Source organism: Erigeron canadensis, chromosome 3 (genome assembly GCF_010389155.1).
Source record: "Erigeron canadensis isolate Cc75 chromosome 3, C_canadensis_v1, whole genome shotgun sequence".
Taxonomy (NCBI): Eukaryota; Viridiplantae; Streptophyta; class Magnoliopsida; order Asterales; family Asteraceae; genus Erigeron; species Erigeron canadensis.
In genome coordinates, this window is record NC_057763.1 from 31872300 (window position 1) to 31898958 (window position 26659).

Below are 26659 nucleotides of genomic sequence, written 5' to 3' on the forward strand. Positions count from 1 at the left end.
ATAATGTCTCAACTCTGTTTATTAATATTTGATCATATATCGAAAAAGAAAAGTAATGTGTAAACCATCTAAAGGTATGGGTGAGCAAAACCAAACCATAAACCACAAAAACCACAAAAAACCAAAAAAATCAAACCACAAAACCGTTCCACAATGAAAAACCGATTTTATGGTTCTTATAATTAGAAAAACCAAATTAATGGTTCAGATTTTGGTTGCATATAAAAAATCAAACCGAACTGCATTATATATTATCAATAAAATTAAATATAATTTTAATATTAATGTAATTAATATATATTTATATATATCTCAATATACTATACCCTAGCCTTTCATACGTATATAATGGATCAGTCCATTTACTTTCGTATTGCTCAAGATAATGTACCTTATAATTATATTAAGTACACTTGTTCATTATCAGCGGTGTTTATCTTTTTTTTAGTGGTGCTTCTCCAACCTACAATATCACATGTAGAACTGAGCAAAATAAAATCATAAACCACAAAAACCGCAAAAAACCAAAATTCAATCCGATAAACTGGAAAACCAAACCACTATAAACCATTTATAAATGGTTTGAAATTTTAAAAACCCACAATAAAAGTTTGATGTTTGGTTTTAATTAAAAATCGCATCAAACCGCACCATACTCACCTGTCTAAAATATTGATGTAGATACGTACAAAGGGAGTAAGTAGGAAGAATAGCAAGTTTTCCACTTTTTCCAGATCTACAACCCCCACACATACACACTCACTCTCACACTTCACGAGAGGGAAATAGAGATACAGTCTCTTTCGCTCACAGTCACACACACTTTCAAACCGACTCCGGTGACTAATGGCGTCGTCTATCGTCGGACCATCTCATTTCTTCTCGTCTTCCGGCATTGTCACCGCCCGTCCATCATCATCATCCTGCCGGACCTTATCATTTTCATCTTCTTCTAGTCTCTCCGGTGACAAAATATCATCATCATCCGTACAACGACGACGTCGTTTTGCAAGTAGAAGTTCCGTGATTGTTTCTCCTAAAGCTGTTTCTGATTCTCAAAATTCGCAGACATGCCTTGATCCTGACGCTAGTCAAGTACTGTGATCTTTTGATATTTCTAATTTTTCATTATTATTATATCTGTATCTATATGTATATGTATATGTGTTATAGTTAGTTGTTAGCTCATATCACGTAATTTTCGGAGATTTTTGAACTGAAACCTCTGTTTAGATCTATGTTAGTAAACTTAGATATTTAATAGTTTGTTAAGAAATTGATTATAAGAAGAATGGAGAGATGACAGCTGTAAGTATTTTCGTCTTTTCGAGACGGTATTTAGGGCCTCATTTACTCACAATTAGATAGTATCTCCTCCAAAAATGTTGCTTGAAATGCACTAGGAATAGTGGTATAAGTATTAATGTTGTTGATTTATGGAAGGTGATGGACTAAGCTCGCTTGGGAAGAGAAAGGTACTTGTCTCATGACATGACATAGCGATACGATAGCATTACCCCCTGCAGATCAGTGACGATGGTTCTGGCAGCAGGAATTTTAATTGATTTGTGTGTGTTCTAGCCGCAATTTTTGGACTTCATGACGGTGGCATAAGAGACTGGCGAGGATGACGTGTCATATTTATATTGGCTAGGGAAAAGAGGGTAACTTGTGTCACTCTAATTGGCTGCGTAACTAGCATCTAATCGCTTTATATAGTGGTATATAGATATAGATAGATAGATGACATGTAAGGAATTGTTTAAACATGGTTATGGTAGTGGGAAATATCGAAGTTTATACTACATTTTAGGAGCAAATCGAACGATGAATAGCGTATATCTTTACTTTCTGGAGCAAATGGTGCTTTTTGATAGTATCTAATTTTAAGTTAAAACGATGTGATTTCTTTTGTGTAATATACAATGTTATGGTGTTGGCAGAGTGTGTTGGGGATAATACTTGGAGGTGGAGCTGGTACACGGCTTTATCCTTTGACAAAGAAGAGGGCAAAACCCGCTGTTCCTTTGGGAGCAAACTACAGGCTTATTGATATTCCTGTCAGCAACTGCTTGAACAGCAATATTTCAAAGATTTATGTTCTTACACAGTTCAACTCTGCGTCACTCAATCGCCACCTTTCACGGGCTTATGCAAGTAACATGGGTGGTTACAAAAACGAAGGGTTTGTTGAAGTCCTTGCTGCTCAACAGAGTCCCGAGAACCCAAATTGGTTTCAGGTAACTATGAAGCCAATCAGTACATGTTATATCCGTGTTTTTGTCAGTTACAATTTCGAATATGTTCAATTGGTTGCAGGGTACTGCTGATGCTGTAAGGCAATATTTGTGGCTATTTGAAGAGCATAATGTTTTGGAGTATCTAATCCTTGCTGGAGACCATCTATATCGTATGGATTATGAGAAATTTATTCAAGCTCACAGAGAAACTGATGCTGATATCACTGTAGCAGCTCTGCCAATGGATGAAAAACGTGCCACTGCATTTGGTCTGATGAAGATTGATGAAGAAGGGCGTATAATTGAATTTGCAGAGAAACCAAAGGGAGAGCAGCTGAAAGCTATGAAAGTTGATACCACAATATTAGGACTTGATGAAGAGAGAGCTAAAGAGATGCCATATATTGCTAGTATGGGTATATATGTTGTCAGCAAAGATGTGATGTTGAATTTGCTGCGAGATAAGTTCCCCGGAGCAAATGATTTTGGAAGTGAAGTAATTCCTGGAGCAACTTCTATTGGGCTAAGAGTATGTTACATTTCTTTAATTTTTATTTAATTATCCCATTTTCTAACATCTTCTGATAAAATAATCACAACTGTCCAAAATCTATATTAAACAACATTATCAATTGTATAAGATTTATATGTCAGAGAATATATAGGTTTTTAAGATTGCATATAATTACAGTTTAAGGGAGATATTAAATTATAATAGAGTTAGATACCTCGTCATTATTTGCAAAACTTGGAAGCTTCTGTTAATAGTGATTGACTTTATAATATTGTATACTAGTAGACAAATATATATGTATATATATATAATATTATGTATATATATATATGTGTGTGTGTGTGTGTGTGTGTGCGCGCGTGCACCTGAACAATTGTTGGATGACTTAAGTTTTGCACAAACCTGAAAAATAAATTACCCATCTACATAGGTACAAGCGTATCTTTATGATGGCTACTGGGAAGATATTGGTACCATTGAGGCTTTCTATAATGCCAATTTGGGAATTACAAAAAAGCCAGTGCCAGATTTCAGGTAAGTCCATTTTTGAAGTTGTTGATGTCTCCTAATGTTGATGAACCTATTTACAGATACAACTAATGTCTTCCCTTAGTACTAAAAGATCTTGTGGTCTTGGATGCTTGATGCAGCTTCTATGACCGTTCGTCCCCCATTTACACCCAACCCCGATACTTGCCTCCTTCCAAGATGCTTGATGCTGATGTCACTGATAGTGTTATTGGTGAAGGGTGTGTGATTAAGGTTAGAAATCATGATTCTGGTGCAAGCTCCTTTTTTTTTGGTAAAAAAGGTTAATGCTCATATGCTAATCTGTGTCTTTCTCTCAATCTTGGTTGTGCAGAACTGCAAAATTCACCATTCTGTTGTGGGACTTAGATCTTGCATAGCTGAAGGTGCAGTCATTGAAGATTCGCTGCTAATGGGAGCAGATTATTATGAGGTAATATTCCTTTCAAACTAGTCAAGTGTGTCATTCTCACCCTAAACTAAAGGGAACCTTTTTGGAATCTTTTTCTTGGAATTGATCGCAACTTTGTTTCGCCTTCTGGTTGATCAAATCCCAAAATTTATTATTAAAATTTCATTGTCGTCGTTATTGTTCTCCAGACTGATGCTGATAGGGAGCTTCATGCTGCAAAAGGTAGTGTTCCAATTGGTATTGGGAAAAACACTCATATCAAAAGAGCAATCATTGACAAAAATGCACGCATAGGAGACAATGTGAAGGTGAATTGCAACATGTTTTCAGTTCATTAGAGATAATTGATTGTTCAAACAAGACTGGTATACTTGGCAAAGTAGGTTGGTTGGGCGAGTTATTGCTACTCCAGGTGAAAGTAGGCTGGGCCAGTTCATATAAGAATATTATTTTAAATCTGAATGAGACCCTATAATATTACATTGATAGTAGAAGTGTGAGACAAGAAGTTAGGAGACATTATGTCTTATGTGTAAATTTAGGTGACTTTTTTTTGAGCTGAACTATTAGAAGCTGCCCATAATTGGCCCATTAGAGATATAAACTGTATCAAGTTGAAATTACCAGCTCTGTATACTTTCATAGTATTATTCTGAGCTATAGCATCAGTTCGAAAGGGCTTACCCTTTACTGTCTTATTTTTGATTTCAGATTATAAACAGTGATAATATTCAAGAAGCAGCAAGGGAAACAGAAGGGTACTTTATAAAAAGTGGAATCGTGACAGTTATCAAAGACGCACTGATTCCTTCCGGCAGTGTAATTTAGACGATACAAAAATCATGATAGCTATGAGTGAGGAGTCGACTGTAAGTTACATTATGATATCTTGTTACAGAACAATCGCGAGGTGAAATGTAAAAATACAATTTTATTTAAAATAAAAATAAAGTTCCTCTTGTTTACCTGTGTTGTAGGCTGTAGCCTAGTCTGCCTAGATGAGATTATGATTATGAAAGATGGTAAAAGTCATAAAGATATAAATGTTCTCCCGTACATTGTACATTAATTAGATGAATCACATTAGTTTATAGTACAGATTACATTACATTTGTTTCAATACACATCATAATAGGATTAATAGCTGTTACTCTGTTAGCTAAACACAACGAAAGACTTGGGATTCACATGAACACTGAACGCAAATATCAAATGCTCGATTTCATAGACATTTATGAGTTATGACTAACAATTTTTATTTAAATTGCCACTTAGACACTGAACAGTAATGCATCAATTACCTTGTGGAATAATTTACATATAGTATATGCTCTCCTGAGTCCTAAATGTGATATGTTGGGGGCTTGGGGATGGCATGAGGTGGGCTAAGTGCTTGGGCCGAGTGGGCAACCGCCCAAAGACATCAAAGATCTTGAGCCATAAAATATTCGGTCCAAGCTATGTTTCGATCTTATCTGCTGACCGGGCAAAGGTGTTTTGATCATCGCATATGCACCCCGCAGTGTTAGAATGATGAGATAAATAAAGTCTAATATGGTGCCTGTTGATATATAATCTGTTAATAAGTCCTGGGTATAAAGGTCAATATGTAATAGTTAAAGTATGGGTCAAATATGTATATTTAGAAGTTTATAACCGTAATTTAGTGAAAGGATGTGACAAACGGGTGTGACTGTTCGCGTAGGGATGTAACCGTTATTAAAGGGGTGTCTTTACAACCCTATATATATGTGTGTACGTAGAAACAGACTTGTAACTATGACTAAATAGAAATTCAGTTTTCTGTCAATTTGGTTCGCTGGGCCAACAGTGCCCGCTTAATGTGGCTAGGCAAATATTTTATACCATTGTTATAAATTTATTTGATATCGGATGGTTTTTGATAATGGTTGTTACTTTGTGAGTTGTGTAAAAGAAACGAAGATATTGTAACATAATTAGTAAGCTTCAATGTTTCTGGCTATAAGATAGATATTAATGAATCAAAATCAAGATTCTTCTTAAAAGTTAAGTTATAATTAGCTAATAACATTTTATGTCTCTTAAATTTAAAAATTGATTAAATGTATAATTAATACAAAGAAGGAAATAAATTGAAATCTAATGAAAAATGAAATTCATAATTTATGGATCAACCCTAATTTTAAAGTATGACGAGGGCTTAAAACCCGTCCGTTGGACGGCGGGAATGAAGGAAAGTGATTTTCATGATAGAATTGTTTGGTTTTGTTTAAGAATTAAATTATACCGAGTATATGTTTAGTTTGTCTACTAACAGGAGATGGTCGTCCAAAAACACAGTTTCACTATGCTTCCCTCAGATTTTGTTACCTTTTTCATTGATGAGGTTAGTTTTTTCAAGAGTAAGATGCTATAAAAATTGCAAGGTCGTGGTGGTGAAAGATTTGGTGCGTTGGCCTATTTATAGACTCCATCAAATATGCAAACCTTAGGATGTACAACTGAAAGCATCTCAAAACTACCATGATCATCAGTTTTCATTAATAAGTTATTTTATATCATCAATAATCCACTCACATTCCTTCCAACGATTAAGCAACATAAACACTTTCTCTATTAATGATTTTCAACTAATTAAAAATATAATATGCACACACACATTATAATATATCTGATAATAAATAAAGTACAAAATAACATGACCTACCGAATCCAGAAAATAAAAAATAATTATATAACAATTTATATATATTCATATATCGATATAGATACAAATGCATGATGATATGAAATAACTATAAATATATTTAATTTAATTTATTTTTTTGGTATTTATAGTCCCATTATACATGGACTAATTAACAAAATCTGTTTAACAGATAAATTGTGTATATGTGGAATTAGGAAGAAAGATTTTGGAATAAAGATTTATTTATGAACAACAGTGGTGATTAGACTTAGCAAAATTGCATCTTCATTATCGGTAGAGATCGACCATATCGCCAACATAGTCAATCTGAAGGCATGACTGACGGTGGAAGTCTCACTACCGTTCTTGAAGAAACCAGCTAAATGCTAAAGAAAACTCTCATGCCCACCTTATTGGCAAATACTTCCCAATATGCTAAAGATTAATACTCTTGGTTTTCCAGAACATCTTTTGCATGTCATTAACTTTCCTACACACATAATTTCCCTTCGAATTAACTTCCATGTGTATAAGCAATTAGTTAACTTCCTTTCACACATAATTGACTCTTGAAACTCATGTTACATCAGAGATTGCAACTAATTAATTTTCTTAGAGTTTTAAGACTCTTTTAACATGAGTAGTTTTTACATTACAATTTAGTAAGATAAATGATGTAGTTTTAGAATTGATTTCAAAACTCAACTTCTATATTTGTCTATTTATACACAGACTAATTATCGACATTTGTTTAACAATTAAATTGTTTATATGTGTAATTAGGAAGAAAGATTTAGTAATAAAGATTAATACTCTTGGTTTTCTAAAACATTTTTTGCAAGTCATTAACTTTCCTACACACATAATTTTCCTTTGCATTGTAAGTAATTAACTTCGATGCATGTAGATAATTAAGTTCTCTACACATAATTGACTTTTACAACTTAGGAAGAAAGATTCTTACTTTTGGTTTTCCAAAACAGAATTTTCCCTTTGAATTAATTTCCATGCGTAACCCTTTGAATTATCAACCGAAATGGATATGTGAAAGGTCCACTTTGATCATATAAAAGAATCATGCATATATATGTAGTAAATATATGCATATTATACAAACACAATGAACTACCATTAATTCATCATAGTAAATTCATCAAGTTTGGTTCATATAACCCAACTTTTATATATAAAAACTCACACATAGTTAGCCTTTGCAAGTCATTTAATTTCTTACACACATAATTAGCTTTTGCTAGTAATTTAATATAAGTAGCTTTAAGTATAGAATTTATTAAGAAAGATGGTGTTGATTTAACATTGATTTCAAAACTTAATTTTTATATTATATATAGATATTAAATTATGCTAATGATGTGTAGCTTAATTGGTAACGGGTGAGAATATCTTTGTCATGAATAACACAAGTTTTGGGTTTAAGTCGAGACACTTCCATGATCACAATTGCCAAGTTAGTAGCCCCCACTTTATGAATAAGGAACTAAGGTCCATTTCTCTTTTTAATCATTAAATGTTGACTGTATTAAGTGGTTGAATGCATTAAGAATTTATGTGTGTATTAAGTAAAAATATAAGTAATTTACGGTTATCTTGTTTATTAAGTCAAAAAAGAAACATGAATTTTGACTAAATGATTAAGTTCTTAACTATTAAGTTTATTAAGTAAAAATGAAACAAGGCTAACTGTGGGCCGTTTTGGGTTGCCAATTACTGTATTAACTTTTACCACAAATATGAAATTTTTTAGCTTATTATATGGGAAAAACCAAAATGTTGTTAAAAGCATAGTGCAAGCATGTTTCTTACTCACAAATTCCTCCTTAAAAATCACATGTTTGAATATAAAATCTCCCCCTCCCCCTTCCCCCTCTGAAAATCATGGTAGAAACATACTGCTAGAAGTTTATTATATACTCAATATATCTCATTTTAAATTTCCTAATTTGACTTTTAAAATTTTGTTTTTTAAAGTTTTGTTCTTAAAACTTTTACCGTAAATATTTTTATTTGTATTATATACGCAATAGTCTATAAATATGTATCAATGACAAATATATTTAAAAGTGAATCCATCCATATATAAATTATGTCAAGAGTAATATAATACAAATTCAATTTTTTGCGGAAAATTGAAAGAACAACTCAAAAAGCAGACAACAAAATTTAAAATGAGACGAAGAAAACATTAATTATTAATTACAGTAATATATAACGAGAACAGTACTTGTGCGTTGCGACGGTAATGGAGGTGATGGAGGACTGGTGATGTAATGGCGGCGACAACATTGATGGGATGATCTACCGCCCGTACGGGCTCCGTCTTCGTATTAAAAAAATCCATTGAAAGTATATCAAATGAGATCTCTAATGAAAGAACATGAAATTTTAAGAACACCCATAAAATTTTTATAATTTATCGATGTATGGTTTTTGAGATAAAATTTTGAATGAATTGGAGGAATAAATGATTTATGGAGGAGAAAAAAAAATGATTGGTTGAAATTTGAGGAGAGTGAAAGGGTATTATAGTTATTCTAGGTAAATATAGAATTGATAAGGGACATTTTGGGAAAATAATTGTAATTGATGGAATTTGATGGAATCTTATAGAATTGTAATTGAATTATATTCCTTAGTATGTTTAGTTGTTCAAAGAAGAATGGATCACATTACGTAGGAATGTAAACAATCCATCATTTGGTGGAATCTCCATTCCTTAGGGATGGAGGGAGGAATTTCATTCCTTTAAACACTTGAATTTGAGAAAAATCAAAAACATTCCGTCAAATTTCATTCCTTCAAATTCTAATTCCTTTGATAGATTACATTCTTTCAAAAAAACATTCTGTGAACCAAGCGCGTTTAAATGTTGAAAATTTAGACAGAGTTAATTTGGTTTATATTATAGTATAGAATAGATATACAATGTAAAATTGTAAATTTTTGCTGTCATCGTATAGTACTAGGGCTGTCAATGGGTTCAGGTTCGGGTTGGTAGGTTGAAAAACTCTGACCCTAACCCAACCCACTAAAAGTTTCAGGTCAGACATTTCAACCCTAACCCACAACCCACCAACCCGTCAACCCATGTGACCTGATAAACAAATATATATAAGTTATTTTGAATCCTCTTCCTATTTCAGATTTGAAGTTATTTTAGGTTAAAAAAATATGAAAAATGAGAATGGGCGTATGGATTATTGTAATATAGAGTATGAGCCATTATATATAATTAAAATATTTTAAAGTTATCGGGTTGGCGAGTCAACCTGACAATCCAACAACCCAACCCGGACCTAACCAAAAAAAGATCAGGTTGATGGGTTGGCGGGTTGATGGGTCGAAAATACTCAACCCTAACCTAAGTTTTTTCGGGTTGGGTCGAAATTGACACCCCTAATAGTACAATAGTTAACAAACAAAAGGGAGCTTTCATGCATACATATTCCTTGTGCTTTCCTTAACCATTTTCTATAGATGGTTTAATACAAATCTTTCAATAAATAACTATATACGTCAATTCACATTTCTAGTATAAGATAAGGACCTATTTCTCACACCATGTCAAAGCATCCAGGCGATGATGAAAATAGACGTTCATGTTTAGTTTGTTCGAGAGATCGATGATATGCAGGTGTCGGCCGATCAATTGATCGATCACTAGTACGTTGCCTTATTAAGATTAAGGAATAAAAGATTACGCGTAGGCAGGTCGCATTCAATCTCTAATTACTTCATGGGTGTAGCTATTTATATTGTTATAGTAGTGATAGTTGTGTGCTTTTTTATCATTATTTTTAGATGTGTAACTGCGACGCCAGACAAAAGCAGCAATCAAGCTGACAACGGTAACAACCCCGAAGAAAGTAAACGTAAGGAACACGAAATTTCTATAGGTTGTTGTGGTGAGGGTGGAGGTGGTGGCGGTGGTTGTGGCGGAGGTGGTTGTGGAGGTGGTGGTTGTGGTGGTTGATGGTTAATCCATGATCTATACGTACGTTAATGATATATATATCCATGCATGTGCCTTGAGTTTGATCTCCAAATTTCGATTTTTTATTTTTATTATGTTAATCATCATTTGATATGATGTTCAATGATGAGTTGTATTTGTTTGTTTATGATGCAATTTTAATATTGAAGTATATATATTTTATTACCACACATGCATAGATCGAGTTGAATCATTTATTATATTAAATTACAGTTGTTCTAATAGCTTATTAACTAATCAAATTTAATTTTTTAATTTTTTAAAATTTTCAATTTTGACCTTTATTAATGTTTTTTCCATATAAATAAAAATATACCCACGTATAGATGTCGACCTCATTTATCAATAAACTAAAATAGGATTGAGATGTTTTTTAAACAACACGTGGCGTAAACCTTGATCGATACGTGTCATTTTAATTAATTAATTTTTTTAAATTAGTTTTTTTAATTGTGTATTGATTCAATTTTCTTATTAGACTTAGAGTTAAAGTCTAACTCTTGGCTTATAAATACAAAACACATTTTAACCTTATTTGATTTATCGTTCTTATTAATAAAATTACTTATTCTTCTTTCTCAATTTGAAATGACACGTTGCCTAATCCTTGATCGACAAGTGTCCTTTTAATTAGTTTAATTTATTAAATTAGCTTTTTTAATTGTATATTGATTCAATTTCCTAACTAAACTTATACATAATACATTTTAATCTTTTTTGATTGATTTATTATTTTTATTACTAAAATTATTTATTTTTCTTTCTCAATTTTTCAACTCCTATTACTTATAATAAGTTATTAACAATAAGTTATTAACATGAAGACTTCAAAGTTTTGAGTTTACGATCCGAATCCACAAAGCTATTTGTTGTCATCCACTATACTTGACAAGTTCTGATGTTGATGTGATTTTAAAAATTTAAGGTAAATCCAAAACTTTAGCTAAACAAATATTATATTTATCATTATTGTTTATTATAATTTAGTTTCGATCATTGGTTTACTTTAACAACAATTTATTTCATTTACACAAATCATGTATGAGGCATATTTAAAATCTTTATGATACAATTTATATAACTACCATACATCATACGGGTATTAGGACTAGTAATGATATCTATGAGGTTACATAATGATAAATATGAGGTTATTATAAAATTCAAAAACCTTGAAATAAATATTATCTTATTAAAAAACATTACAAGATGATAGGTACCAATATGTATGTTAATGCTAATAATCGATTTTTCACCAAATATGTATAATACTAGTGCTCAGGCCCGTTTAATAAATAAGTAATTTTAAAATATATAAATCAAATATCAGAATTTAATCAAAACAGAAACTAAAAATGAAACATATAAAAATTAACTTCATATAAGTATTAATTCCAGTTTACCTTTTTTTAATATATATAACTTTAGTTAAATAAATACTTCATAAATATTAAAAAAATAGAAGATTAATAAGGAGAGAGTATTAGGTTAAATGATGGGGATTAGGGGTGCCAAGTGTTCTCTCAACCTTCTCTTTTAATTATATTGTAGATTATATTAGATTAGATAATTACACATTACAGATACAAATGTTTAGTATAAGTATATAACACAATTTGAACTCTATATTATTATCCTAAGTCCTAACCAATATGTATTCTAGATCAATTCTATATCTCAATCAAAAAGATATAATTTTTTCTTTTATTATATATTAATATTGTATATTAATGTTTATAGTCACAATTGTCACTCAAAAGTCTTAACTGATATCAAAATATATAAAAACAGCTCTAATTTAAAATAAATGTCGTTTATAAAAAAGTTTTACAAAAGATGAAGAAGCACATATGCTTCTTATATCGATTTATTACATTATTTTGCTTTTAATTTCATAACACTCCTTACTTTTGAATTGAACAGTTAGTTTTTATTTATATCTTCAATTTTGAAATTAAAAGCTTTTTTGAGTTATATATATATGAAGATCTAACATTAATAATATCGTAAGCCTCTTGTTTAGTGTTGGATACATATCTAAAATCTAGTCTGTGTTTTTCAAATGGAACATTAAATTAATGATGGAATAATTAATTATGTGAACCATGTAGTGTGGTTCACTTGGGAAATGCACTTGCCTTAGGTTGGAAGTGTGTAACAAGAGGAGGATTTGGGTAAGTGTAGGAGACTCATTTTTTAATGATGTTAGATAATTGATAGAAAAGTAATTGATGTAAAGGTTAATGTGAATATTTTAAAAGAAAAAAGGCTGATAGTATTACATACTCATTAAGGGTATTTTAGTAATTTCCTTTCATGTAACTTTCAACATGGGAACTATTTTCATTTATTCATTTTATTGTATAGTATAGAAATATAGATATAAATATATACTTAATAATTAAGAATTTAATGCATTTAGTCAAATTTCATATTTGTTTCATTTAATTAACTAAAATAACTGTCAATTACTTTTTTTTTTATTTAATATATACATATATTATTTATACATATTATGATACTTAATAAATGCAACACTTAATATATACTAAAAAGAAACGAGCCTTTGACAGTTCAATTTAAAGTTGTATGTTGAGACATAATTGGGCCGGCTGTCCCTTAATTGTGATCTATTCTAGAGTGGGCCTCGGGAAAATTACTCGATATTTTGCCGTTGTCATTTTGTCAAAGCTTAATTAGATAGGATTAATTTGACCTGATCAGGTTCTTTCCCCCAGCCTGCTTGTTTAGATTGACCCATGTGGAATGATCATCTAGATAGCTAGTGCCTAGTGCCCGACTGCCCGTGATATAATTAAGATACTGCTTGATGACACCAACACTTGATAGTTGAAAACGAACTTTCAAAGATACATAATGCTAAAAATTAATTATATAACTACTTTATTAAACAAAAATATACAGCACGTATATATTATCATAAAAACTAGATTGATGTATATGTGATGCAGCGACGATGGTCACGGTGATAGATGGCAGACGTGACAATTTTGGTGGTTGTGACGCGGCGAGTAGTGTAAGATATCTATGTAAACAAAGTTTTAAGAACCATAGTCATATCGGTGTGACAATATATATTTTCTGATATTACCGGAAATACCGCTAGCTACAACTATTCTAATTTATTTTATAAAAATCTTGCAAAACTTGTTACAACTTAACAAAAATTGTCAAAATACAATTATAATCCACTCAAAATTAATACCAAATAGATATTTTATAACAAAATATAAGTTTTAAGGTTCACAAGTCACAAAAATAACATTAAAGTATCATAAATGTAATTTTTAAAAATATTCAAAAAAAAATTTACCTGAAATACCAGAATTGTAATATCGAAAACTACCGGAAATAACGGTCGATATTAAATAGTAAAAATACCAAAAAATTATCGGACTTAAAATACCGGGGTACTCTTTGGTACTGATAATACCGTTAATACCATCCAGTATTTACCGGCATTTAAAATATCTTTAATATATACTAAAAGAGAACTTTTAATTCAAAAATAGAGTATTCTAGACCCTTTATTAAATTTTTTTCTTAATTCTCCACCCTTAGATCAAGATGATGACATCATCATTGATTCAATTTTTAATCAAAAACTTTTTTAGTCCTTCAACTATGAATAAAATGTTTCAACAATACATATTATTAATTAATATTCTACTAACCACATTAAAATTAATATTTCTAACTTTTTGAATACCTTTTAATATGTCTAACTTTTTTAATACTCTTTTTGATTCGCATCATCGTCTATCTTTAGTTTAATTTTATTTTGATTTCATATTTAATTTTCTTCTAAATTTTCTTATAGATTAGTATTATTAAAAAAAAGTTACGCTCTCTTGAATTGTTAACAAAGAATGATTGTTTCAAAAAGTTACGTCGATCCATCTTATAACTTTTTAAATATTTGATTTTTTAATAAGTATTAGCATTTATATTTACAGCTGCTTAATTTGCACCAAGTAATATTATGATCTATCTTCCATTATAGTTTATTTTTCATATATGATTTTCTTACAAATAATTGATAACAAATAATATTGTATTGGATTATGGTTTAAATTAACCTTATGTTATGAAGTATAACTATACACTTGATGATATATAACTAAGGTTGGTGAATAGGGTTCTTATTGTTTATAGTGAATCATTTGAATGAGCTCATAGGAACTATTGTGACAAAAAATCATTATCGTGATATGAAAAATGTATAAATATTATACATCAACTATACATTAGTATAACAAAGATTACATATTTGCTTCCATATCACTATATACAATATCATGGCAGATCAAGTTGTGTTCGATAGGATGGCTGGCATCGATGCATTCAAGGAATCTTGGAACATCTATGTTAGAATTGTATCTGGGTTAAAATTGTCTTACTTTGAAAGCAGACGTATAAGTACAAAACAACCCAAAAATTGTTCCATTTGAGTCTCTTTTTAATGAAGGAGGTGTTTGCGAAATCAATAACTTCGCTATGGCTTCAATGAAAGTGATTACATGCATGTGGATCATATGCATAAAATCATCTTTTACAAAACCACTACTATTTTTAATATTTGTGTATCCAATTATCTTGTGAATACCTGTGAATCCTTATAACTTTTTATACTATATGTAGTTAACTACCTCCATGTATTGGACCAATCATTTTAGCATTCAATTCACTAGAAAAACACGTATGATTTAATTTTTAAAAATATAATCATTTGTGATACTACATTAATTTATAAAACACCTGTAAGGTGGATGAGAAACAATTGTCAAACCTTAGTCACAGAAGTTATATTTATACTATGGTTGATTTATGAAAAAACAACCCGTTTGTTTTCATTATTTTTATTTTATTTATTATTCTGTCATTTTTTATATATCTTTTAAGTATTTATTATACCACTGTGTTAACTTTTTATACGTCTAAATGTAAAAAAAATTTATAAGTTTCTTCCGCGTTTCACGCAAGTTATAATCTAGTTATATGTAAAGCATGTAATTGATTTAAACTAAGTAGTTTAATTATTTTAATAGTTGGGAGATACATATTGTAAATTATTTCATTAAAGTTTAAGAGTATTTATCTATGTTAGGTGTTAAATATATTGATTGACGAGAGACATTTTTAGATACTTCAAATATGTAAACTGAGAAAAAAAAGATGGGGAGGGTCTTTATACAGTAAATTAATATATATATATATATATATATATATAGAAGACAAGTTGTGCAAGTCTTGAACGGCCACGAACATAATTTTATACTCGTAATTAGTTAACATGTACGAGTAATTAAGTCGTTAAGTTGATGTACACGACAGTCAACAAACAAACGAGAGCTTTCATGCATACATATTCCTTGTGCTTTCCTAACAATTTTGTACGGATGATTTAATACAAAATCTTCCAATTAATAAACAATTATATATGTCAATTTACTTTTCTATTATAAGATTATTTGAGGACCTACTTTTTACACCATAAATGTCAAAGTATTCAATCGGTTAATTGATGAAAAATTTAGACGTTTAATTTATGTTTAATTGATTTGTGTGAGATATAATCATGCATGCAGACTGGTTGTCTTGTTCAGATTCAAGGAATTAATACTATATTTTTCACTTTATCATGAGTGCAATTCTTGTTATTGTTCTAGTAGTGATATTTGTATCCTTTATTATCGTTGTTTTTACATGGGCAACTACGCCAGACAAAAGTGTTGATCAGGTTGACAACGGTGAAGGTGGAGGTGGTGGTGATGTCGGAATAACAATAAGTTGTTGTGGAGATGGAGGTGGGGGAGCTGATGGTGTTGGTGCTAGCGGTGGTTGTGGCGGTGGTGGTTGTGGAGGAGGTAGTTGATGTCTATCATCTATACGGTGAACGATTTCATGTGCCTTAAGTTTGATCGGTGTCTGAACTGAAAACTTTTCTGAATTTTATTTTTATCTTTGTTCTCTTTTAATGTTCAAATGATGAATGGTACTTGTTTGTTTAGAATGCAATTTTTTTACTAATATTGAAGTGTATTAGTGGATATCTAATTTCCAGTTTGCCAATTGAATCTGTGTAACTAGAGTAAAAAATAATCAATGATGGAATAAATTATGTGAAACAGGGATGATCCTGAAAAATACAGGCCGGCCAAGCCGAGAAATCCTGAAAAACCGGACCAAAAGTAGCCCAAATTCCAAATATATGGGCCGTTCATATATTTAATTTCCAGTCATATTCAGATTAAACATGTTGCACACATCCATTTTTTCCCAAGTCATAAGTTGGAAACCGAGAGTGTATTAAAGATATTGAATAAAACTAGATCGGCACTTATAAATTACTATACGTTATTCGCTTCCTGTTAGTGTATCAATCATCTTGTGGTATACTGTATCATATATTGTTTTCTTATTCACCGCTGCCTGTTAGTTAATCATAAATTTTTGTGTGTATTACGAAATGTGACTTGTACTATAGGATTACATGAGTAAAATAGTCAAACAACTTTCATTCACTTGAATAATACACTACGGGTCAGATTAAATAAATGGTTACATACATATAAAACAATGGTTATATGGAGTATTCCACGTTCGAGCCGATCTTCTTACGTGAAATATGGCCACATGTTCAGAAAAGTATATGCCTCCATCTGCCATAAACATCAGAAGCTATTAATTAGGAATGTGATAAACCTAAAATTTTAAATTAAAAAACTTTACAAGACCTTGACAAATTATTAAAATTACACACTTTAACATACCAAGTTAAATTGTGCGATATTTCATTCGAACTTTATATATGTGTAGATATAAATAACATTAAAAATAGATATAGATAACATTAAAAATAGCAAAAAAGGAACTTAAACCGAATACAAGTAAGTGAGTAGTAAAATCCGAGCTTGTTTTCTTTTATATGAAGAATACTGTAGAAGTAATTTCTAAAAAAATAAAAAGGTTGACTTCAAAATTGGACTAATAGTTACAAAATTTGTTTCCTTTTAAAAATATCTTATCTATCATCTCTATAGAACTTTAAATTGCTCAATGATTTCTTTTTCCCTTTGCAGACTTCATTTCTAATCCAAGAAACAATCATCTGATCAAATATCATCCGTATGTGGATGAGACGTGTCATCTGATAAGTTGTGTACGTGGTGAATTTCGGGCCTCCGGGTTTGGAGGGGTACATCGTAAAAATCTTTAATTGATTTAATTTAAAGTATTTTATTAATTTTTGGCATTTCCACAAAACAACTAGTATTTTTCCTGTTCATGAGTTCTCGCACAATTTTTTCAAACTCTAAATGCTCATAAAGCTGAAAAAAACATAAATCAACTTAATCCATCGATAAAGTCTTAAAGTGATCTAATGTCGTACTTAAACAGAACGAACTAAAATGGAGGTAAAAGTCCTCGCACACCAGTATCTCTCTAATGAGACTCAATTTCCCCACCTAAGTGTTACCCAACTTTTTGGAAAGGTTACTTTTTTAAAATTAAGTAAAAGAAAATAGTATTGAACTGCTTTGCATCAAAATTTCTAGAAATCACATTAGAGAGAGTCTATTTTTTGTCATACATTAGAGAGAGTCTATTTTTTGTCATGCGTTAATCCATAAGATACATTTTTGTTTATTTCATAGCACAAGATTAGTGTACAAAATCTTCTTTAAGCAGATAATGTCATTTTTAATGTATAATATCTTTGTAAATGATGCTCTGAAACCCCCCCCCCCCCCCCGGTCTCTACGTCGCTCTATTTCTTTCCATTACTTACAGATCTAAAAACCATTTGATTATTGCTTCGAGTTTATTTTTAGGTCTGTAAGTAATAGAGGGAAATGGAGCGATATAAAGAGAGAGAGAGAGTAGGTTAGAGAGAGTGTGCGATTGATTTTTTTTACAGGGATGAAAATGGAGGTAGTTGATGATTAAATTTGGGTATAAAAGGTAGATACAAGTGCCAAAATACAGAAATGCCCATCACGTGCAGATCACGTGATGAGCCTTTGTCCGTTTTGAGATTTTGACCTAAACTGTTGACATAGCAAACTTTTTTAGACCAAAAGAGTAATATATAAAAAGTAGGGATGAAAACGGTAATTTTTAACCCTCAAAACTCAAAAGGGACCAAAAATGTAATTAACTCTATCATTAAAGTTGAAAAGCAAATCAATTCACACTTTAACTACCGAGCCAGTTATCCATAAGGCCCAACGATATATTCGGCCCATAGTTGACCCAAATGATAACATTGGTCGGCCTTTAGAAAAAAGGATTCGTGTATCTGTTTTTCTTGTCACTGGAAATTGTTGCTATTTCTGGTTGGTTGTTTGAATTAATACGTTCAAGATAAAAAAAATTATGATTAAATCAGTTAACTTTTATAAGAGATTTCTATCTAATTGTTTAGCCTGAAATCTGAGCAAATTATGTTGCAGATATAGACTGCATTTTGTAATATGACTTTTTTAAGGTAATTAATTTTAGCTCTTTTGATTTATTTATAATTTTCCGACTCTTTCTTTTTTATAATTTTTTTTTGCTGTGATATATGTGTGTAGGAGGAGGAGTTATAGGGAAACTGAGGTGTTACCATCTGCATTTCAAGATCTTATTGCAGCTATTGGCAATAAATATCAACATAAAACAAACCCACCTGAACCTGATCAAGTGAGTTATGGAGCCCGGGGCGATTCCGATGTCGTTTTCGGTGTGTTGGATGCTATGCTTAAGTCCACTTTGGAGCGAACCAAACATATGAGGTCAGTCTTATATAAGGTTTTAGCTTGTTATTGTATCAGTTACGTTTGTGTCTGTGTGTATTACTTGGTTTTGTGGAAATGCCAAGTTTTCTCAACCGGCTCTCACAAAGACCCAAGTATGTTGGATGAAAATTATCTGAGAGAATCAAAATTCTTCTTTTTTTTCATTATCCAACCGACTCTGACTATTAAGAACCTACAACAAGGCTATAAATTGTGTTCTTCTGGAAACTTAGTGACAATAACAGGAGCTAGATGTTTATAGTTTTTATACTCTTAAAAAGAACTTAGGAATTTTTTTTATTTTTTTTGCTCCAATGCTTTCCGCGCTTCTGTAGTTCTGGAATGTGGGTCAGGCAAGAACTGGGCTAACATGAAACCATATTTATAGATAAAGTATGGTATAAATGATCATTTAATACACCCAGTTGTCCATAGAATCATGCTGTTTATTTATTCTTATTCCTTTTAATCTATATTAAGAAACTTTTAGAAAAAGAAAAAGAAAGTTACAAGTCGTACTCAGCTCGAACAATTTAGTTATTATCCATTTAAACTGCTTAAAAGCTGTGAGTTTTGACACAGACCCATTTTGACCAGTTACCCCACATGACTCAACCTACTTATTTTCCCATGTTGTTGTGTATGATATCGTTGATGTCTCCTGAAAACGTGCATGTATGTTGTTAATTATGGCCCCATTGATGATATTTTCAGGGGAAAAATGTCATGGGCACATTATGACTGCACTTTGAAGGCAAGTTACTCTCAACATGTAGATACAATTAGGAATTTAATTTTAGAAGGTAAGGTTGGAGTTGCCTTGTGGCTGCGTAACGGAATGATACATAAAGGGGTTATTCCAGATGTAGTTACGCATAATTACCTTATTAATAGATTTTGTGAAGTTGGGGCACTCGAGAAGGCAGAATGGCTTGTAAGAGAAATGTCTTTCCGGGGCCCATCTCCAAATTGTGCTACCTACAACACTTTGATGAAGGGCTATTGTACGTTTAATGATATTGATAAAGCTCTTGATCTGTTGTCAACCATGACTGATGGTAAGGTGAAACCAAATATAGTCACTTTTAATATTCTAGTACATGCCCTCTGCAACAAAGGCTTGTCAGAAGAAGCTAGATTACTTCTTTTGAAATTAACAGATGAAAATAGTCAAAAGAATGTTATAGCCTCGACAATACTGATGGACAATTGTTTCAAAACTGGAGATACATCTCAGGCTCTGACACTTTGGGCAGAAATCTGTGTAAAACAAGTGGATGTTGTTGCATATAATGTGATTATCCATGGATCTTGTTTAAACTGGGAAGTAATTGTTGCATACAAATATGTAAGTGAAATGTTCAAAATTGGTTTGCTCCCTGATAATTTCACCTACAACACTCTCATAAATGCTCTTTGTAAAGCGAGGCGGGTTGACGAGGCTTGTTATCTCTACACCGTTATGCCAAGAATGGGTCTTGCTCCAGATCGGATATCATACAGCTTACTGATTCAGGGTTTATGTATGGTTGGCGATGTAGGCAGGGCTGATGAGTTACTTAATCGTATGTTAGAAAGGTCAATTGTTCCCGCACCTCTTACTTACAATATTATCATGGATGGATATAGTAAACATGGAGACAAACAGAAAGCATTATATTTATGGGATAAGATGATGACATTTGGTGTTCCACCCAATGTATTTACATATAATGCTTTGATTTACATGCTTATAAAAGATGGAGAAATAGGCAAGGCTCATTCACTAATGAAGGAGATGCTGGTCGCTGGTCCTTTACCTGACACAGTCACTTACAATCTGTTGATAGGTGCTGAATCTGAATCTGGACACCTTTATTCTGCATATCAAGTTTATGATGATATGTTAAAAAGAGGGTATGATCCAGATGTTGTCACATACACAGAATTGATAAAAGGCTATTGCTTAAGAGGTAAAATAATGGAGGCAGAGAGGGTTTTCACTCTTGACATGCTACAAAAGGCTAATTTAGCAATTGATCATGTGCCGTTTCAAATACTCATCAAAAACTATTTCAAGATAAGTGATTTCGACAGTGCATATGGTGTTTATCTCAAGTGGTTAAAAATGGATCAAGGAGAATGATCTTCTTAGTAAACCATCGCTGTTAGCATCAGAGTGGCGATATGAACACATTCTGTTTCATGCTTACTGCATGCGATATTCTCCAGGCTGTAAGTATTTCTTCCATTGTGCTTTTGCTGATACACTTGTCGCTACTTTTTCCCTTCTGTTGGCATGCTTTTCATGTTTTAGTTACTGGCTGATTAACCATGTAGTTATCTCCTTTTATCTGTCTTATTTATTCTATAACACAACATATCAATGGGATCTTTCACCTTCAGATCATCTATACAATACACGGGTTGTTGGTATTGAGAATCGAAAACGGATTATGTAGCCTCTAAATAATCACATAGCATTAATTACTTTCACTCTTCCCAAACATTGACACCGGTTAATCGTGACTTGAAAGCACTAGGTTCAGCTGATCACTTTATTGCGTTCTATTCCAAACACCTTAGAAACATTATAAGTTTTTGCCAAGATACACATCCGATATTCTGCTAATCACTTTCTTTAGGTTATGATTTTATACCACGTCTAATAATGTAAAGCTGTTGAATCCTTTGCAGGTGTACAGAAAGGAGAGCAAGCATCTGTTGAGCAACCATTAAAAATATTCGAGGGACCAGTGAAGGGAGTCTACGATTGAGCTGCCTGCTTTACCAATTCCTAAAAGAAATGCCCGGTAATCTCTCGTTTAAGTTAATTCACTTTGTAAGATGAGCTGGGTTTTAAATATGCTTTGTAGCTTTTCTTTTCAATAAGGGTACCACAATGGCTTTTTAGATTTGCTTAAAAGCCATGGAACGTTTAAATAAGAACAAGAGACTTAATACAAATATTCTTATTCGCTATCCTAGACCTTCTGACATGTTTTAAAAGACAACAAACTTCATGCTTTTCACTATGCGTATGCTTTTCTTGGATGTCTTAATCTAATTGTAAATCTCAGTGTATTGGATGTTGCTGAGTTCATTTTCTTAGCGTATTAATCACATGAACTATTGTCAGCAGCAATCATTTCGGTTACGGGGTTGGAGTTAAAATAGAGTTAGAATGGGCCAAATTTAATCAGCTCAGTTTCACATTGGTTGAAACAGCTTCATGTTGTACCTTAGCTTGACCACCAACAATTATCAAGGCAGTTATCAACATTGAGTTAAATACTGTGGAATTGGAGGTATAAAGTTCAAACCTTTGCTAGTGCAAAATGAAAAACAGAAAAAAAAAACTGACAACCCTTGTTTTGTGACACCAGTCTCCCTTTGGGAGAGCTTTGACTGTTTGAGAAAGTGTAGTGATGGGTATGGTCCACGTAGATTATCCACCAAGTTGGCCAAAGGTCTTTGAATAACCTGAAAAACCATATCTTACTATAACCGACTTTTAGTTTGTTTTCTGCTTTATAGTTTCTGTTAGCAAAGTCCTTTCCATTGGTTCCCTATTTATGGGAAAGATTATTATTGCTCATTTTCTCTTATATGTATCCACCACCAGAATGCTGAATACTTTTCGACCTTTTTTTTATTTTTATTTTGTCAGGATAAGAACACTAAATGCACTAGTAATAACTCATTCTCATGCTGATCTAATTGGAGGTATCAATATTGATTTCTTGTATTACATTTACATGTTTATAATGATTTTGTATTAGTTTCGCATGCGTACCCTGAAGTTGGTTTGATTTACCTTTCCAGGTTTGGATGACCTTTGTGACTAGACAAACATCCAGCCTTATAGCATTTTGAGATCCAAAGTTAATTCTTAGTGAATGCATAGATTTCAAATATCGAACATTTTGTAAGTTGGCGTGTTATATATTGATTGCAGGTGATGAAAAAAATCCACAATTATCTGTAGACAAGACTCACTAGTGTGGTCACTCCTAAACTGGAGCTGCAGTTGCTATTTGATATCATGAATGAGAAGCCATCCACAGTACATCATCTTAAGGTTGGAATTTTCCCTATCTTGAAATTTTATCGAATGACTCCTCTCAGTTGTTCCTACCTTGGATCGATGATATACTTTTGGTTCCGATTTCAAGATCTCTATAACAATAAGGATGTGATTTCCAACGAATATAAGTTAGATTACATAGTTGAAAGCATAAAATAGGACAATGTTTTCCCTTCGTTCCTGATATGATCACTGGACTTTTTAATCTGATTAGTTTGAGTTTTTGGATTTTTGGATCAAAAACTTGTGACATGTTGACAAAGCTGAATGGTTTCAAAATATGAATGATTTTCAAATGGTAGGATGTTTTATTAGCAATTGTAGTTGTTTACCATCACCAAATTAGTAATGAAGTGAAAGTATGATTCTATGCATTGTGTTTTGGCCCTAATGATACTATAATATTGATACATTTAAATGTTTAATTTTGTGGTGAAGGTAACAACTAAGTTAGCACTAAAACTTGCATGTAAGGGATTTTGGGTCAACGGCTGGACTTGTTTACAGGAAAGTAGTCAATGATATATATGGTTTACATTATCTTACTATGTGGTGACGAGTTGTGTGTCGTGTCATCAGTTTACTCCACTACCAGTGTGGCATGGTCATAACTATCCGTTCCTTGGGCTTTCACTTTGGCGACGTTTGTTACATCAGGTAATAATGAGAAACCAGTGCTCTAAGTTAATTATATACATAGATACTTTACCTATTTTGTTATTTTAAGAATTGGATTGATTTGGTTATTTTATATTCTTAAGTTGTTTAATTTGTTAATTGGACCTTAATCTAAGGCCCTTTTCCTCTTTGCCTATGATGTTGTACATGTTTGACCTTTACATCAATAAATTATATTAATTTACCGTGTGCTGTTGTCTCATTTGCTTCTTGATTCGATAACACTCTAATTTATAGTCTACTTCACCAATGTATCATTCATTAATTAGTAGCAAAACCATTGACTTCGGAGCATCAACTTTCCGAATTTTTCACAATTAGAAAAATACAGTAATCATTAACTTTGACTGAAAGCACCAAAATTAAATTTGAAGTCAAGATGTGGTCAAGCCTGAAAACCAAACCTTGGCGGCTTTTTTTCAATCTATTGAATAATTGAAATGTAGTGATGTTATCAATTAACAGTTTATGCGCCTAGTGTAAATTTGGGCCTGCCAGATCAAGACAACACTACGACTGGGAAAGCAAAGTGTGCATGCAGGCTGGTAAATATGGGCCTTGGAGAAGAGCTTCATCAGAAGCCCAAATATCTTATTACGAATCCTCAATCTTATGCTAGGATTAAAAATATTAGTCAATATACTCGTATAAATTTAAAACTAAATTATTGTCCCGCGTAATATGCGAGTAAATATACTTTTATATTTATAATATATGTATATATATATATATATATATAAGGAGAGGTTATTTGTGAACTCCTAAAAAAAAAAAACCCAAGAACTCCTTTACACCCTTGGATCAAAGAAAATGGATGGACAAGATTAAAAATAAAAAACCCCTCTCAACACTAGAGGGGTATTTTTGTCAGCTCCTTTTTTCTCTCTCTTACTTTAATAGAATTCTATCTAATTCACTAAAAAACTTTTATCTCACAAACCGTAAATCGTTAGACAAAAGAATTTCGATATACTTTTGACGACTTTTTAAATTTAGATGACAAATTTCGATATACGTTCATCTTACACATGTGTAAGTTGTACTTACTCATGGGCAAGTTGTACTTACCCCTAATACATCCCGCTCTAGGGTTTAGAGTTTGAAGGTCGAGTTCGGGCGGGTCACGGCTTTCCTTCACACGAGAGCATGAAAGCGTGACCCGGCCCGTGAAGGTTCAGGTCGGGTTCGGGCGGGTCACGGCTTTCCTTCACACTTTTTCGGTTTTCGCCTTCACCCGACCCGACCCGGCCCCGACCCGTCCAACCCGTGACCCGCGAAAACACCAAAAGCTTGACCCGTGACCCGGCCCGTTAGGGCTTCAGGCTGGTTCCGGGTTGGGCACGGGTCAACGGTTTTTTTGCTCATCCTTACCCAAAACATATGGGTAAAAACCAAAATATTTAACTAATTCAAAGTAAATATCTAACTTTAAGTTTTGGGGTTTGCTAAATACAACCCTTAATTAGGACTGTGTTTAATGTACATAAATTATTTGTACATTTACCATAAAAATCAAGAGGTAGACTTTTAATATGAAAGGTACAAGTTTTTTTATGCACGTTAAATACAGCCTTGAGACTGTATTTAGCATTTCCCTTAAGTTATTACTAATCAAAATATTTTTAATAGAAAAATGTTAAATGAATGTTATATGGTTGCATTTAACGTGTATTAAAAAATAATAACATTTATATTAAAGCCCAAACTATTTAAATTTTATATAAAAATATGTATATAATTATTTAACACATCTTAGTGTAGCCCTTCAAATTATGTTTAACAAAACAAAAAGGAAAGGCAACATCGTACAGTTGGAATATAAAACTAAAATATATAGATTGAATCCGGATTAAGAAGCGTTGTAACTATCTCTTTTATGTTTGTTTCATTGTTTTTATGATTTTGTTATGCTTGAGGCTTGTAGTAGGTAATCATGGTGTATAAAATATTTATATATTTACCATCAATTTTAAGGATTATTGATTCTTGGAGGTATAATTTTTTAAACATTAATTTATATTTAATATTTTCCCTTTTTGTAATATATAGTTGATTACGTACCGGTTGCTAATAATACACTACAAATAATATTGTTTTTGTCTATACTTTTAATTAGCTTAAACAAATTAAAAAATTTATCACGTTTTTATGTGTATAAAAATATGAAGAACTAAAAGTGTGTTTAATGCACACTTAAAATTATGGTATTTAAAAGTTTATACTTTTTAGTGTGGACTTTCATATTTAATTTGTAACATCATATTTGTTCATGCCACATACTTAGTTAGTGTGGACAAATGTGAACTCTCATATTAAACAACGGTAGAAGAGTAGACACTATGACTATAGAGCATGGAAATACATAATATATACTTGACTGAAATTAGAATTATCTTAGATTGTTCGTATCATTTGGGTAGTTGTAAAGTTTGAAAAACACGACCATCTTAAAAGTTTTTTAATGCATTTACATCGCGCAATCAATTATAATTCATCCCCGTCTTACGAGTTTAAAACGTCTCCACTTATATAATTAATTAAAAGCATTGATGGTGCAAACTTTTATACACGGATCGGAAAACGTAATATATGAAACCTAGGAATGAAACCACTGATCTAATTTGTAACTATGACAGTGACCAAATATATAATTTGCTCAATGATTTATTAACGTGTTAAAAAATGAGCACCACTTAAACGTATTTCTAGATTCTTGAGAAAATATATAACGTAC

The 26659-nt window shown here is 31.8% G+C and overlaps 2 protein-coding genes across 4 annotated transcripts; both read left to right on the forward strand.

The window, feature by feature from the left end:
* The first annotated feature begins 708 nt into the window (after positions 1-708).
* On the forward strand, positions 709-4659 carry LOC122591099 (glucose-1-phosphate adenylyltransferase small subunit, chloroplastic/amyloplastic). Its single transcript, XM_043763303.1, has 8 exons — positions 709-1095; positions 1944-2240; positions 2320-2769; positions 3185-3288; positions 3405-3516; positions 3617-3715; positions 3883-4002; positions 4406-4659. The coding sequence occupies exons 1-8, from the start codon at positions 847-849 to the stop codon at positions 4520-4522; spliced, it is 1548 nt and encodes a 515-aa protein (XP_043619238.1). The 5' UTR covers positions 709-846; the 3' UTR covers positions 4523-4659.
* Positions 4660-18800: 14141 nt separating this feature from the next.
* Positions 18801-24114, forward strand: LOC122593596 (pentatricopeptide repeat-containing protein At5g24830-like). Of its 3 annotated transcripts, XM_043766026.1 has the most exons (7): positions 18801-18889; positions 18978-19178; positions 19896-21395; positions 21858-21973; positions 22831-22886; positions 22986-23241; positions 23686-24114. In XM_043766026.1, exons 1-3 carry the CDS (start codon positions 18876-18878, stop codon positions 21304-21306), a joined length of 1626 nt encoding a protein of 541 aa, XP_043621961.1. In that variant the 5' UTR covers positions 18801-18875; the 3' UTR covers positions 21307-21395; positions 21858-21973; positions 22831-22886; positions 22986-23241; positions 23686-24114. The 3 variants fall into 3 exon arrangements, 1 of the variants encoding a protein (XP_043621961.1); XR_006322843.1 differs by lacking the exons at positions 18801-18889; positions 18978-19178; positions 19896-21395; positions 21858-21973 and adding an exon at positions 22267-22468; XR_006322844.1 differs by lacking the exons at positions 18801-18889; positions 18978-19178; positions 19896-21395; positions 21858-21973 and adding an exon at positions 22307-22468 and having other exon boundaries at positions 23119-23241.
* Positions 24115-26659: the final 2545 nt, after the last annotated feature.